Source organism: Aulostomus chinensis, chromosome 5 (assembly GCF_037954235.1).
Source record: "Aulostomus chinensis isolate RoL2024-O1b breed Wild chromosome 5, RoL_Achi_v1.0, whole genome shotgun sequence".
Taxonomy (NCBI): Eukaryota; Metazoa; Chordata; class Actinopteri; order Syngnathiformes; family Aulostomidae; genus Aulostomus; species Aulostomus chinensis.
Genome location: NC_141324.1, coordinates 27,093,126 through 27,106,847, shown reverse-complemented (window position 1 = coordinate 27,106,847; position 13,722 = coordinate 27,093,126). Strand labels below are relative to the sequence as shown.

At 43.7% G+C, this 13,722-nt stretch overlaps 2 protein-coding genes across 4 annotated transcripts in view; both read left to right on the top strand.

The window, feature by feature from the left end:
• Nucleotides 1-104: 104 nt before the first annotated feature.
• Nucleotides 105-5,556, top strand: LOC147261973 (transcription factor BTF3 homolog 4-like). Its single transcript, XM_086205055.1, has 6 exons — nt 105-216; nt 675-744; nt 2,002-2,115; nt 2,784-2,985; nt 3,828-3,887; nt 5,076-5,556. Exons 2-6 carry the CDS (start codon nt 691-693, stop codon nt 5,120-5,122), a joined length of 477 nt encoding a protein of 158 aa, XP_086061181.1. The 5' UTR covers nt 105-216; nt 675-690; the 3' UTR covers nt 5,123-5,556.
• A 783-nt stretch (nt 5,557-6,339) lies between these two features.
• The window catches only part of zfyve9a (zinc finger, FYVE domain containing 9a), a 27,199-nt gene continuing 19,816 nt past the window's right edge, over nt 6,340-13,722 (top strand). For 2 of the 3 annotated variants that reach the window (XM_086204318.1, XM_086204316.1), the window contains exons 1-2: nt 6,340-6,599; nt 13,138-13,238. The gene's annotated coding sequence lies outside the window, so the exon portion shown is untranslated. Of the gene's footprint in view, nt 6,600-10,074; nt 11,284-13,137; nt 13,239-13,722 lie in introns of all 3 variants that reach the window. The other variant, XM_086204317.1, reaches the window with a different exon arrangement.

Below are 13,722 nucleotides of genomic sequence, written 5' to 3'. Positions count from 1 at the left end.
TACACCAGTTGTGTTTTCAGCATTTTGTACGTATCGTACATTCTCCCTATATGGACAGGAATGTAAAATTATGGCACGTAGATGGATTTGTTTTGAAAATCCAACAGGAAGTGTATTGTACTGCTGCTGTCTTGTCACTAGGTGTTGTTAGCTGTGGAGTTCCAGCCTCATTAGTAGCGAGGACACTTAATCGGACTGTCTCTTTTTCACAAAAAGGTAAATCAGATAATTCCAGTCGAATCGTTTTGCAATTTCAGTTTGTTTTAACTATAAAGGAAGAAACGGACAAAACCGTTTTTATTTATCACGTGTCTTTCAGCGACGAGTTAGCCACTAACGCTAGGCTAATCTAAGCTAAGGTAGCTTGCTATCGCTCGACCGCCTCTTGATTGGCTTCACATGTCGTTTGGCAACAATGTCATTTAATCCCTCAGTGTCAGTTGTTCGTGATTCGGCCATTAACGACAGAATATCTGGAGTTCTCTGATAGCTTGGTGCTAATTCGTGAATACTTGATATGTCGGGTAGCTGAGCTCAGGCTGTGTTGCATTACATCTAAACGAGAACGGCGTGCTCTTACATGATTAAAATGTGCTGCTTTTCCTTTTCCAACGTGTGAATTGTTAAACAAATAAACAAACAAAAAAAAACAACTATTGACTTTTGTATTACAGCCTCCCACAGAACACCATGAATCAAGAAAAGCTCGCCAAACTTCAGGCACAAGTCCGGATAGGAGGAAAGGTATGGTGGACGGCTGCTTCCATGACAGTAGTTTTCTCATCCAATCCTGTTCCCTCATTGTATGGTGGAGCAACTGTCAGCGGGGACTCTCTCTGGGTTTTCTCCAGGGGTTTGCTTAGTTATTGCTGGTTGTAAGAAATATGATGGTGTTCAACATCTGCCCAGCCTTTCCTCCTGACCTCAGCATTCCCTTTATGAGGAGAACTCGGGCCCCTCCATCTGTGGCCTCTGTTGCTTTGTTCACATTTTTTTTTGTCAGGTCTTTACCGCAGCCGCACACTTGGTGGCGATATTTTATTGTAGGTTTATCATTCTTAGAAGTACATGAGTTACCTGAGGCAAGGGATGTAAAAAGCTGAGCTTGGAATTGCAACATCCGAGATTGATCTCGAGATTGACCTTTGAGGCCGCTGTTGGAGGTCGTCAGTTTCCCCTCTTTGGTTGCAAGATCGACTCCGTTATCCTTGTATGAAAGCAAATTATTAACACAAAATACTTTTGATAAAAATCTAATTTACTTCCTGATTCAAATCTGAATAAAAGCAACATTTCTTGGCTGGTACTTAGAGTGAAAGTTCTTCTTATTGAGGAGGGCATGAGACAGCAAGTGAAAGACGCAACTGTCATGAATGAAACAGTTCTTAGCAGGGTTTGCATCCATAGAAAGGGACAGCAAACTCTTAAGAACTGTGCAGGAGAACTTAGTGAAATCTCCCATTTTATGAGTGGATGATTTCATTGATTCGGTTGATTTCACAGATGTGTTGGTTCAGACACATCTCAAATTGTTCTTGAATCTCTGGCAGTGATGAATACTCTGAGTACGCTCAAAACAACTTAATGCCTGTTTACTCACAGTTTTTGTGCTGATAGTCAGTTTTTAGTGTCTCTGAAACTGCACCGCTACTAGCTTCCCTTTTAAACATTTTTATTTTTGGATATTTTGACCCTGTCAGAGGTCATTTTTAGATAATATTAGAAAATGGACTAATGTGTAGCATCTTGATTTGTAAATTATTAGTTAATCCTTTATGTACCACTTGAATAAAGTGGAATGGCTGAATTTCAAAACACAAACGCTGTTCTCTGAGAACAGCCCTTATGGTTTTATGTGAACCAGATCATTTAATATGGGTAAACGGGGCTGTCGACTAATCAAGGAGTAAATTATGTGTACAAATCATATCAATCGTGATAAATTTATGTCCATTTTGGTCATTGCAGCCTCTCTTTTTTCGACACCTGCTCTTTCCTCAGGGAACGGCCCGCAGGAAGAAAAAGGTTGTTCACAAAACGGCTACAGCTGACGACAAAAAGCTACAAGGCTCGTTGAAGAAACTGGCAGTGAACAACATCGCTGGGATAGAAGAGGTGAGGCTGCTCTCAAAGGATTTAAGGGACAGTTCATGTGAGCTGTGAGCCTCCACAATGGGCTAAAGCGCTTTCAAGTTAGAGCTGACTTTTCCCAGGAAAACTATTTTGCAGTTAAGCACACAAAATTTGAAAGAACCTGATTCTTGTGCTTAATTTAATTTCAGAGCTGCTGCTTTTATGACAGAAACTGCTTTTGGATTTCATGAATACATTCAAAATAGATGATTACATTGAAATACAGTAGATTAGCCAGAATCATTCAGGATCTTTTATAATGAGCCCTGTTAACAATCATGAATAGGTGACCCTTTTTTAGAAGCAGCAGGAAAGATGTGATTTGCAGAGCAGATTTAATTGCCTTTGAGTCACATTTGTGATTTGGGGTTCCATAAATAAAAATAACTGGACTTTGTTCCATAATTGTGAGGCAATTCAGTTCTGATCAAATTTATACAGAGCTCTGTGTGTGTGTGGTGTGTGTGTGTGTGTGTGTGTGTGTGTGTGTGTGTGTTTTAAATTCACCAGTTTACCACCTTTGTCAACTGGTTAGGTGCTTAAAACTTGACAGATGTGATCTCTTGTCAGGCGAGAGGTAGCGGCTCTCAAGTCTCTCTCTCTCTCTCTCTCTCTCTCTCTCTTTCTCCCGCCCCCCTCTCTCTCTCCAGGTCAATATGATCAAAGATGATGGCACGGTGATCCACTTCAACAACCCCAAAGTGCAGGCGTCTCTGTCCGCGAACACCTTCGCCATTACGGGCCACGCAGAGACCAAGCAGCTGACGGAGATGCTGCCAGGCATCCTGAGCCAGCTGGGAGCCGACAGCCTCAGCAGCCTGCGCAAGCTGGCCGAGCAGTTCCCACGGCAATGTGAGTACACACACATACTACATGCTAGTGTAGCTGTGGGGAACGTAGGCGGGAGGGTGGTGAACAGAGGGAACACCACTGAGGCCTCCATGTTGGCTTCTGTGACCCTGGTGATGTCCAGGGGTCAATTTGTACATTGTGCTGTTGGACACTGCTCTCTAAGTGAAAAGTCATCCGTGTGTGTGTGTGTGTGTGTTGTCAAGACACTCAGTGTTGCAATCGCTTCGAGCGTGAGAGAGACGTGAAAGCCCCGGCTCTTTTCTCATCTGGTAGTGTGAAGTGGGCGTGAATGTCAGATTAGTGCGACAAATTTGCACAGCAGCGTTTTTGTTTGTTTAACAATCAGAGGAAAGCCAGCCGAGATGAAATCTGTAAATGTTATCAGCGAGACAGAAACACGGAGAGACAACAGCAGGCCTACGATGATGGAGCGACAACAGCAGTTCTGACTGTTCATCCAACATGGAGATGATGACTCAGTGCTCACGTACAAGACAATAAAGCCAGTGAGGCACAGCTGCCTTTCCTCCTCAACACAACTAAATCTGCTATTAACTCCACGAGAGAGGCACACTTGACCCAGATTCTCATCTTACACAGCAGATGGATGACGAGTTTCCTCTGGTTTCAGCAGGGAAAGAAAGTAAATGAATGTTTTGTTTCCAGTGGAAAATGAAAAGACAATACTCAGTGAAGCCGACAAATTGATTTTCTCAGTCCTTATGCATCAGTACTACATCAAATCTGCTGCATCGGTGCAGAAACGTTCTATTTTGCTGGTTTTAAAGTTCAGCCTTTTGGTTGATGTTTGTGATAATTTGCTTTTTGTTTTTTTTCCCCAGCAATGGACATGAAGGCAGTCAAGGAGGAAATAGCAGAGGAGGAAGACGACGATGTCCCAGGTAGATGAGGAGGACGATTGTACTTGAATTTGATGGGTGACTTTTGCTTCTCGTCTAGTGGTGGAGGAATCATTTGAAAATGCACTTAAAGTACTCGAGGAAGAAAAATCCGCACTGTCATATCATTAGATTATGATTATTATGATTATTATTAATGAACCATTAATATAAAATTGGGATTTTACTGTTCTAGTTGGTTGAGCTGCAGCTGCTTTTAAACTTAAACTTCCAGACCATCTCAACTGCTTTTCTTGTGTCCAACTTTAACAAATGATTTAAATGATGGGTTTACCAGAGTGTCGTCACACATGAATCACTTGTTTGACACGTAAAACTTCTGAAAACTGAGAAATGCAGCCACAGCTGTTCCATTATTAAAATACCGCTCAGTTTTCAGTCAGCTGATGAATTGAATAACCATTCCACTCTTACTTGTACAGGCTGTTATTTTATGCTTTATATGTTTGTTTGTGGGCTTCACGGTGGTGCAGTGGTTAGCACTGTGGCCTCGCAGCAAGAAGGTTCCGGGTTCGAGTCCCGGCTCGGCCTGCAGTTTGCATGTCCTCCCCGTGTCTGCGTGGGTTCTTTCCGGGTACTCCAGCTTCCTCCCACAGTCCAAAAACATGCAACTGGGGACGAGGCTGATTGATACTCTAAATTGACCGTAGGTATGAATGTGAGTGTGAATGGTTGTTCGTCTCTCTATGTTGGCCCTGTGATGGACTGGCGACCTGTCCAGGGTGAACCCCGCCTCTCGCCCGTTGATGCTGGGATAGGCTCCAGCCCCCCGCGACCCTTAATAGAAAGGAATAAGCGGAAGATGACGATGCATGGATGGATGTTTGTTTGCTCAAAAAGTGAAAAAAACAACACTTTAAAAAAATTAGCCTTCAATATATTCTGAGAGGAGGCGAAGCCTGATGTATCTGCCTCAATGAGGATCGCTTTAATGTACAAGAGGTACAGAATAAATGCCAGGAGCAAAGAGTTAAAAATAGCTTTTAGGCTTCACTTCCTGTCTCTACGACAGTGAATGACGACTTCTCCTGAATGTGCGTTTCGATCTTTAGATCTCACTGAAGTTAAAACCCACCTTTTTATAAATCATTATTGTCATTTTAAATGAAATACAGCGCATCTGCTGTGAGAACAAAGCCACTTATCGTCTTTTTTTTTTTTGTCTTCCAGATCTCGTGGAGAACTTTGATGAAGCCTCAAAGAACGAAGCAAACTGATAAATCTGTTTTGTTTTGCTTTGTTTTTTTTTTAATTTTCTTTTTCTCCATCAACTGTTCTATAACCTGTTGCACACTCACAAAAGGGCATTTCCTCTTTGTGAGGCGACGGCTGTCAAAGGTGCAGTGCATCATCTCCGGAGACGTGAAACACCTCAGATTAGCCTGCCACCGAAGCGCAGCGGCAACGCGCAGATTGAGTGGGTTTTGTTGATTTCCGTAGGCTGTGATATCGTGGACAGACAGACAGGATCTGTGCGCCTCTCAGCACCCAAAGGACTCCAACTGCTTTAAACAAACCAAGCTTTCTACATGGGTCAATGTGGCTAGTATTTAAGAGATTCTTTATTAAATTACAATAGAAGTGAACTAAGAATTCATTTTACATATAGTGGTGATTATGAATTTAATAAAACGTTTTTTTTGGGGCTATTGATGTTTCTCCATTTTTTTAATTTAATTGTTTTTTTTGTTTTGTTTTGTTTTGTTGTTTTTTCCAGTGTCGGTTAAATGGAGGAATCCCTAACGTGAATCCAGAACGTCTCCTTTGAATTAGTGGGGCTTTATTTGTGGAGTTATTTGTTAACTGCTACTCATTTTATAGGTAGAATAAACTCTCAAGCCTGTTAAAAGTCACGCAGTGCAACTCTTCATTTGCACCCCACCTGGGTTTGAGGTGTTCACCTTAAACATTTTTCCAAATCTCTCTCTAACCGGAATCATCCGTTTTCCAAGACAGACTCCGTAGCAGGAAAGCAACGCAATTATACCGAATTAAATAAAAGAATCATACAATGGCACCATGCTGTTGTCTTTTATGATACTAATTTTATGTTTAACTTCATTTATATCCCTGAATTACAGTTTGGGGTCAAAGGACAGGTAAACAGCTTGCTTCCTTCAATTATTATACGACATGTTCCCTAAATTTAGTTACATTTTTTGACAATTATATGTGGTAGCCACACAAATGGCTCCAAAATAACTAAATCAAGAGAACATGTTATCTACAGGGGCCTCAAAATAACTTAGAAATGCCCACAAAAAACACTTGGACCTCAGATAAATAGCATGAGCAGGGAAATTGTATTAATTAATTGTACATAATTCAATTTGCAGTTACTTTGTCATGTGAAAAGCCTGTTTAAAAACGGAATAATGTAGATCATGTTCCTTTCTCCCATGTTTCTGCCGACTGTGCCCCGGCCCGTCCTCTTCTCCCGCCCGTCAGTAGGTGGGGTCATTCCTCCGTGTGTGAGACGGAGGTGGAGGGATGCTACTGCACCTACAACGATTGAGGAGTGTGGCCTGGAGGCAGTCGGGCCTGGGACCGGGGAGAGACCGACCAGCGCTGGTAGTCATTCAGGGAGCGGAGGGGTCTAAACGAGGATACTCAAAAATAGCTTCCCAAGGCGATTAGGCATGACGGATAACGCCGCTAGCGGAGGGGCTGCACGTAGACATGAGGATTCCTGCGGTGAGTTCCCTGGACGGGGTTTTCATGGCATTTCGCAGGTCCGTTTGTTACTCCGGCGTTACCAACTAACCGCCATTGCAACGTTAAGTATTAACTGAGCCAAGTCAGCGTGGCTCGGTGTGGAGGTGCTCTAATGGGGGGCTTTAGTTAAGCTAGTCGGGGAGTCGGTGGTGGACCAGCGTTTAACGTCACTTAGCCAACAACACAACCTTTTGCTTTTGCTAGAACAGTAATCAGCAGCGGGGAAGCAAAAACACCAACATGTGGGACAATACAGGCTTTAGGGGAGAGCTTTTTCGTTTCTTTTCTTATTTTTATTTATTTATTTTTACATTTTAAAATTGTATTATAAGCAGAAATAGTGGCGGTTCCCCTGGAAGACCACCGACTCTGCCGCGGTGCGAGTGTCCGCCAGAGCAGCAAGTCGCTGCCGTCACTCGGCGCAGCGCTGCCCGCTCAACCGTCGAAGCTAACACCAGCTAGCCACTTCATTCCACACACCGCAGCCTCATGTTGACCTCGTACTATTTGCTTCTTAAACGATGCACTTTCTCCGTGATATTTAAAAAAAAAAAAAAAAAGAATTACATGGGGAAACTTGTGGCCTTTTTTTGTTTTGTTTTGTTTCACTACTGTTATTTGGCGTGGAGGTTAAATTAAGCTAGCAAGTCAGCTAACTTAATAAACTACACAAGTTCAGGTGGGAGACGAACCTTAGAGATGCTCGTTTGTGGCAGCTTTACGTAACCTTTTTATTTTTTTATTTTTGGTATTGAGCTCAGGAGTTGTCAGCCTGTTCGCTCAGGGTATCTGAGAATAGTAGTTACCATCAGTGTTTGGCCTGTAGGCAGCAGCCGCACTGACACCAACGGCTGCACGACCGCAGCTAATGGTCATCCGGAGTTGGGTTTGTTGGTGGTGCTGCATTTAGACTTCATCATACTGGTTTACTGGCACCAGTTAACCCCCGGTGATGGATCCCTAGAGCCCCATTCAGTTAGGGATGCATGAGAATATCTGCTTCTTTTCTTGCTTTCTTTCTTCTTCTTTTTTTTTTTTTTAAATATAGCTATCAATCTGATGAGCAAAAGAGTTTTTGCTTCAGTTTCAATTTCTCTGCTGGTCATCTGTTATTCATGACGAAACATTAGTGGTGGGAATCACCTGGTAACTCGTGATACAACCATAATACTTGGCTAATAATAGTATCATAACGCAGTGACTCTGCCATTATCCAATTATTTCAGGAGAATGAATCTACGATATCTGTCTGGAATGAAGAAATACCCTTAAAAAGCATTGGACGACAGCGATGAAAACTATGTCCAAAAAATAAAAAAAAAAACCTTAGCTTTGGCCTCATAAGCAGAACCAAAGGTGTAAAATATACAACTTGTCCAAATGGTGACGGCGCGGATCAGTTTACAACGCCAGCTGCTAAAATAAAAATGTCACGATTAGCCACCAGTGTATTGATGTTGTATCACGAGAGGAAGTATCATGATGCCCTAGTATGGATATTTTGCCCCAAAATAGGAAACATCGTGATACACGTATGATTCATAGGCTTCTCCAAAGGTCTTGAAATGAGGGGCAACTAGATATCAGGTTTGGGAATATCGCAGTCTGGTGCTGATGCTGACATAATTCCTGGATTGGAATGGTGGTGCCGATCCACGTACCAGTGGGGATTAGATTCCATCGCTTGTGCTGGATTATGAACCCACTGTAATTTCACGTGACACGTGTCACCAGTTTCCCCCGTTGGAACAGATTGATTTTAAATCATTTTAACTGTGATGCAGGGCTTGTATAATTTTTGCTCTTTCGAAACAAAGTGATGTTGCTGCAACCTCATTATGGCGCCAGTAGCAACAGTGATAATTACGATATTAAAGAAAACACACAGAGAAATGTGGCTCGCTTCATCTTTATTTTTCAGTTTCGACAACATTCAAATATCATAAATGTGCCCTTTATCAAGGTATAACATTGAAATCGGTCACTACCGGCCAAACCAGATATTAAATATCGGCCAAAAACTCAAATATTGTTCATGTGTACATCGACCAGCCGTCATCAGAATTGCTCATCCAGAGAAAGTCAGATCAGGTAACCTCCAAGCACACGTTCCCCCCCGGATGGTTCTCTGGTCCTGTTTGCTCTCCTCAGCGTCAGCAGCATCCAAGCTGGAGCGTAGAGATACGGATGAAGCGCAGATGGTAGCCCGGTACATCTTGAAGCAGTATTACAGCCCAGGGGGTTGATTGAGGAGACTGATCCAACAGGCTCCCCTGTGCCCAGACATCTCAGATGTAGGTTACTGTACGCTTTCATGAAGTATTACAAGTCTCTCCCTGATGGCAGTCGGCAGCCTGTCCCCTCCGCTGTTTCTTGTCTTGTGGTGTTTAAATGTAGATCAAAACATCAGGGAGGATGGAGGCTCATAATAGCTTTTGAAAGTCGTAGTGAAGCAGAGCCGCCGCCGCCGCCGCCTTTGTCTTTTCCTCCTGCAGATCGTAACGCATTTACCTTTTCCACCTCTCATCAAAGGCTCGTTCTCTTTTAATTTGTCGAGGAAGCGTGTCACCTCCACAACCTGTTTGCTTTGCTTTTGGTCTCCACCAGTACTCGTTGGACTTGAAGGAAACAATCTGTCAGAGGTGGAACTCCCAGTACTCTTCCAGTTAGGGCGTCAAACATTACATAAAAGTGTGTCACCCAGTCATGCGATCGTGATATTGGATGGTGATTTCAGCCCATTTTCAAAGAGAGGAAGTGATCATTTCCTGTGTTCTTCCTAAGTAGACGGCGTCTGGAGCTCTGGCGTGTCTGTTACTCAGGACGTGAGCCCATAGTACAGGAGGAAAAGCTGAACAACATCCAGGAAAACTGGTTCGCAGCTGCTTTTTGTCGAAAGAAAATACAGGAGAGGGTTCCCTCAACTCCCAAACATCAGGAAATGCATGCATTAATGTTAGCTACGGCATGAAAATGGAGGACAGCATGAACATTAAGTCCCAGTTTCTTGTAACATCCGCACAAGTTCACACGGATGCAAACTTGATTTGATGTCGCGCGGTGTGCAGCCGCGGTGGTCAGATACTGAACAGCAACGATTCGTCCTCCGATTGAGACAAAAGTCGTCAGGAAAATGTTGCCTGAGTTTATGAGCTGAGTGAGGAGAGTGGCCATGTTCCCTACGTTGAGTTTTACACAGCACTCTTCAAGTTGGGAATACTGCCCTGCTGTCACGCCTTAAAGAGCGACGGGGAGTTTACGATTCGCTGTGGAACGCTGGGATTCTGTTTAAATTCTCACGTGGTGTTGATGTCACACCGGCGTTGTTTAGTTCTGTATAAACAAGAAAGCGTCGTAAAGGTGCCGTCATTTTAACAGCGCCGTTGTGTAAAAGTATTTATAGACTTCTGTTCTGTCTGATTTTTTTTTTTTTTTTTTTAATGCCGCTGGCCAGCAGAAACAAAGACCAAACAAAGCAGCTGGAAGGCACCTCCCCGTCACTGAGGAGGCTCAGAACCAGCCTGACTCCCCCGATCCCTCCGACCCCACTCCAGAACAGCCAGTTTGACCCTCTTCAGAAACATGCTGGACCCAGCCTCTTCTTCAGTAAACTTTAGTCTTCAATCCCTTTGCGCCAATTCTCACACGGTGCTCATGAAGCCTCCGTGGACTCTCTGTGTGACACATGAACAAACACACCTCCACGAGGACAGGAGCCCCTCCCTGATTAAGATTTAATTACTCTGCAGAGGCGCTGAATAATACATCTTCAGTCAATGTGCATGAAGGAGTTTTATTTTTAGCTGTAAACTTGGGAAGATGACACCAAGATGCCTTATAGACATATGTGCACGAGTGTGTCAGTCAGAGAGGCCGGGAGGAGGAAGACAGTCCTGCGGCATCCCGAGCAAATATTAAAAGCACCCGGGAACACCTGAGCTCCTCCCACGCTGCTAATGCTTCCTCAGAGACTATCAGGAGGAGCCAGCGATGACGTGTGTCGTGGCCTGAAGGGAAACAAAATGAAAAAGGGGCTCCACCCACAGTCACAGCCCCGCTCGTTTTGCGTGATGAGACTTCTCCTGCGGGAGGTTGTTCGTTCAAATGTCGTTTGTTTGTCGGCAGGATGATGCAAAAACGACTGGGCTGACTTTCATTCAACGAAAAGACATTTTTGGGAAGATGTGAACTAATAATCTGCTTTTTCAGCTCTTCAAGCGACTGAGACTTATCAAAGTTCACCCACAGAAAGCAAACGAGTGCTTGCCCTCTACATGAATATGCACTTTAAGGCATAAATTAGGTTTTTTTTGTGAATGGGGATTATTAGTGGTGTAAATTAAGCAAACTACAGTCATTGTCTGTTCCCTGCAGCCATGTTTCAGCCTCCAGTGTAAGCCAGAAATGTTAATAATGAACTGGCTCAAGAGCTAACACGATAAGCCCTGTCTGACATCTGATTGGACATCCCGACATTGCAGCCAAATTCAATAAGACAAGGACATAAACGGGGAGGAAGCTTGGACATACCGGAATACTAAAAGAGTCTATGGAATCCTGGCTGTCAGAACAAGATTCGCTCTGTTTCCTGTTGTTGCTTCCTGAGAAGGAGCCGCTTCCACTTCCTCTCCATTTGGGTGGAGCTCCCTTCCAATTTTTAGTGGTATGTGACATCATGTGGTTATGCAACTTACATCTGCGGATAAAATGTGGATTTAGGGGTTGTGTTTAGTGTGTCCTCACTGACAGGTGGAATTAGAAAATAAGGAGTTGTACAGTTAATGGAGTTTGTTTAACGGCAGTGACACCATTTGAATTCTCGAAAATTGATCAGAAACGTCATTTGGCCGTGTGTTTAATTAAAATTGCAATATCCCAACGTGGACTCTCCGCTGCACAGCAACATCCCTGATGGTCCAGGTCACAAGATAACCAGGTTGGGTCAAGATCAGGAGCTGGAGATGTTCTGAGATGTTCCACCTCTGTTCCTGAGTGATGATGGAGAGATGCGATGTGCTCCTATTCCATCTGGACTGTGCGTGACTTTCCAATGTACTCAAATAAAAGGGCTGTGCTTTGTTTCAGTCACTTCTGGATTATTAACGCCGTAGACGTTCTTCGTTTATAGACACGGTTTGTTCTCGATAGCGGCCTTCTCCCTTGGATAAGACATGTTCTGTGTTTAACGGATGACCCGTGATATGCACTTCATGTGTGACCCTGCTGTCCGGTGCATTCAGAGATTTCTGCTGACACGGTGACCACGCTTGCATCTTAAACTGAGCGAAAAATGTGTCGACTCTGCTGCTTTCCCCCCCAAGGCCTTTGGCTCTGCGGAATATTTGGTCTCTGGTGTAATCCTGGTCGCTCTTGTCCTTATGAGAATGACCCTGAGGTTCAGCCTGGCTGTTACTCACTTGCAGTATCACACACGCAAACACACACACACACGCACGCACACACACACACACACACACCCCACTTCTCTAGTCCAAGGTCTTCTCATCAGCAAGGACAGAGTGTGCAGGTTAGTGTGCAGTGACTCAGGCCTCTGCTGAGCTCCATTCATGACTTTGATTGTCTCGCTCAGCTCAGATAACTAAATGTTCTCTTTCTGTTTTGTTTTGTTTTGTTTTTTAATTTAACAACACACGATGTTCTGAGCATTTAATAAACCGGACAATTTACTGATTTATAGACTCGAGGCAGGACATGAGAAGTGGTACGTTATCAAGGTGCTGTGAGGGAAATGGAGTTCTGCAGGGAGGATGTGTTTTTGTCTGCCAACCTGGATGCTGGCATCACCGCAGCTTCCCTCGACTGAGAGCGTATCGGGATTTCACATTGGATATTTAGGCAGAAAGTAAGATCTGGGAAAAGTAAAAGTTTGTGAGATTTTTTTCTCTCTCCCAGCAATATATTCTTCACAAATGAATGCTCACAGACTGGATTTATTCTTCATAAATCATCGGTAAAAAGCAACGAGCAAATTAAAATGCAGACGCAAGACTTCAACATCACCACGGAGAGCGTCTGGCTTCGTGTCTGTGCAGCGCGATGACGTGAACCTGCGTGACGTCCGCCGCCTCCTACAGCTGCTTGTTAGCGCCGGTCATTTTACAACACGTAACGTTTGATGATTCTAACTTGTTTGTGAGCTTCAGCTCATTCTTGCTCCACTTTACTGACCAGAACTGGAATTTGAACGCAACGTTGTGTCGTATAAGCTTCCGTTATTTTACTCATTTATCTCATTTGTTACATTTGATGATCTGACGTTGAGTTTAATAGGTCTGAAAACAAAAAACAATAACCTACCACGACGTAAACCGGTGTTGGACTCAGCAGAGAAACACCACAGGAAGTGACATGTTAAGCAGAGAGGAAGTGAAGTAAATCATCCAAGTGTAGTATGAGTTGACGTACTGAATGTAATCATGTAAGAACTTGTGATCGTGATGGTGGAGCACCTCAGCAACTTTTCTTTCTTTTCTTTTTTTTTTTGTCTGTGTGAAAGGTGTGGGCGCTGGGCGCTTGCCAGACTGGGTGAAACCGGAACCGAGAAGGGAAAATTTCTGAGAACACTGCCTAGGACTGCTGAGGAGGACCTGTGTGCAGGTGAGAAGGGCTGACCCAGAGAGGAGCATCACCGGTCTGCAGAGATAACACACACACAGTTGCCAGGGAAGTCGTACCAAAACTGGAAAACTTCCTCACAACGATCCTGCACCTCTCATAATAATTAGCATGCCATTTTGAATGACCATCAATCATTAACTTGCAACTGCTGTCAGTGTCGCCACAAAGACAATGTGAGAACCCAGAAGTCTTGCAGGTACATTTGAGATTTGTGCTTTTACACAACACGCGAGAGCGATTCAAACGAGCCCTTAAAGAGTCACTGGAGTAGTTTTGATTGACAGTACAAGAAGCAGACATGAGTAAGAGTAGCAAAAAACATCAGAGCCTGGATTTATACGAATATACTCTAATGAAATGAATGTGCAATGGTGTTTTAAGGAAATGCAACAGACATGTGACTAAGCACAAAATTGGGGGAAAAAAATGGCACAACGTCATGAAACTGGGTGAGTCATCTTTG

What these genes read in the sequence shown, in the direction of transcription:
- LOC147261973 (XM_086205055.1), top strand. Translation starts at nt 691, where the DNA reads ATGAATCAAGAAAAGCTCGCCAAACTTCAGGCACAAGTCCGGATAGGA. An exon ending in AAGTCCGGATAGGAGGAAAG is followed by an intron (nt 745 to 2,001) that starts GTATGGTGGACG and finishes CTCTTTCCTCAG; the next exon opens with GGAACGGCCCGCAGGAAGAA. An exon ending in CGAGCAGTTCCCACGGCAAT is followed by an intron (nt 2,986 to 3,827) that starts GTGAGTACACAC and finishes TTTTTTCCCCAG; the next exon opens with CAATGGACATGAAGGCAGTC.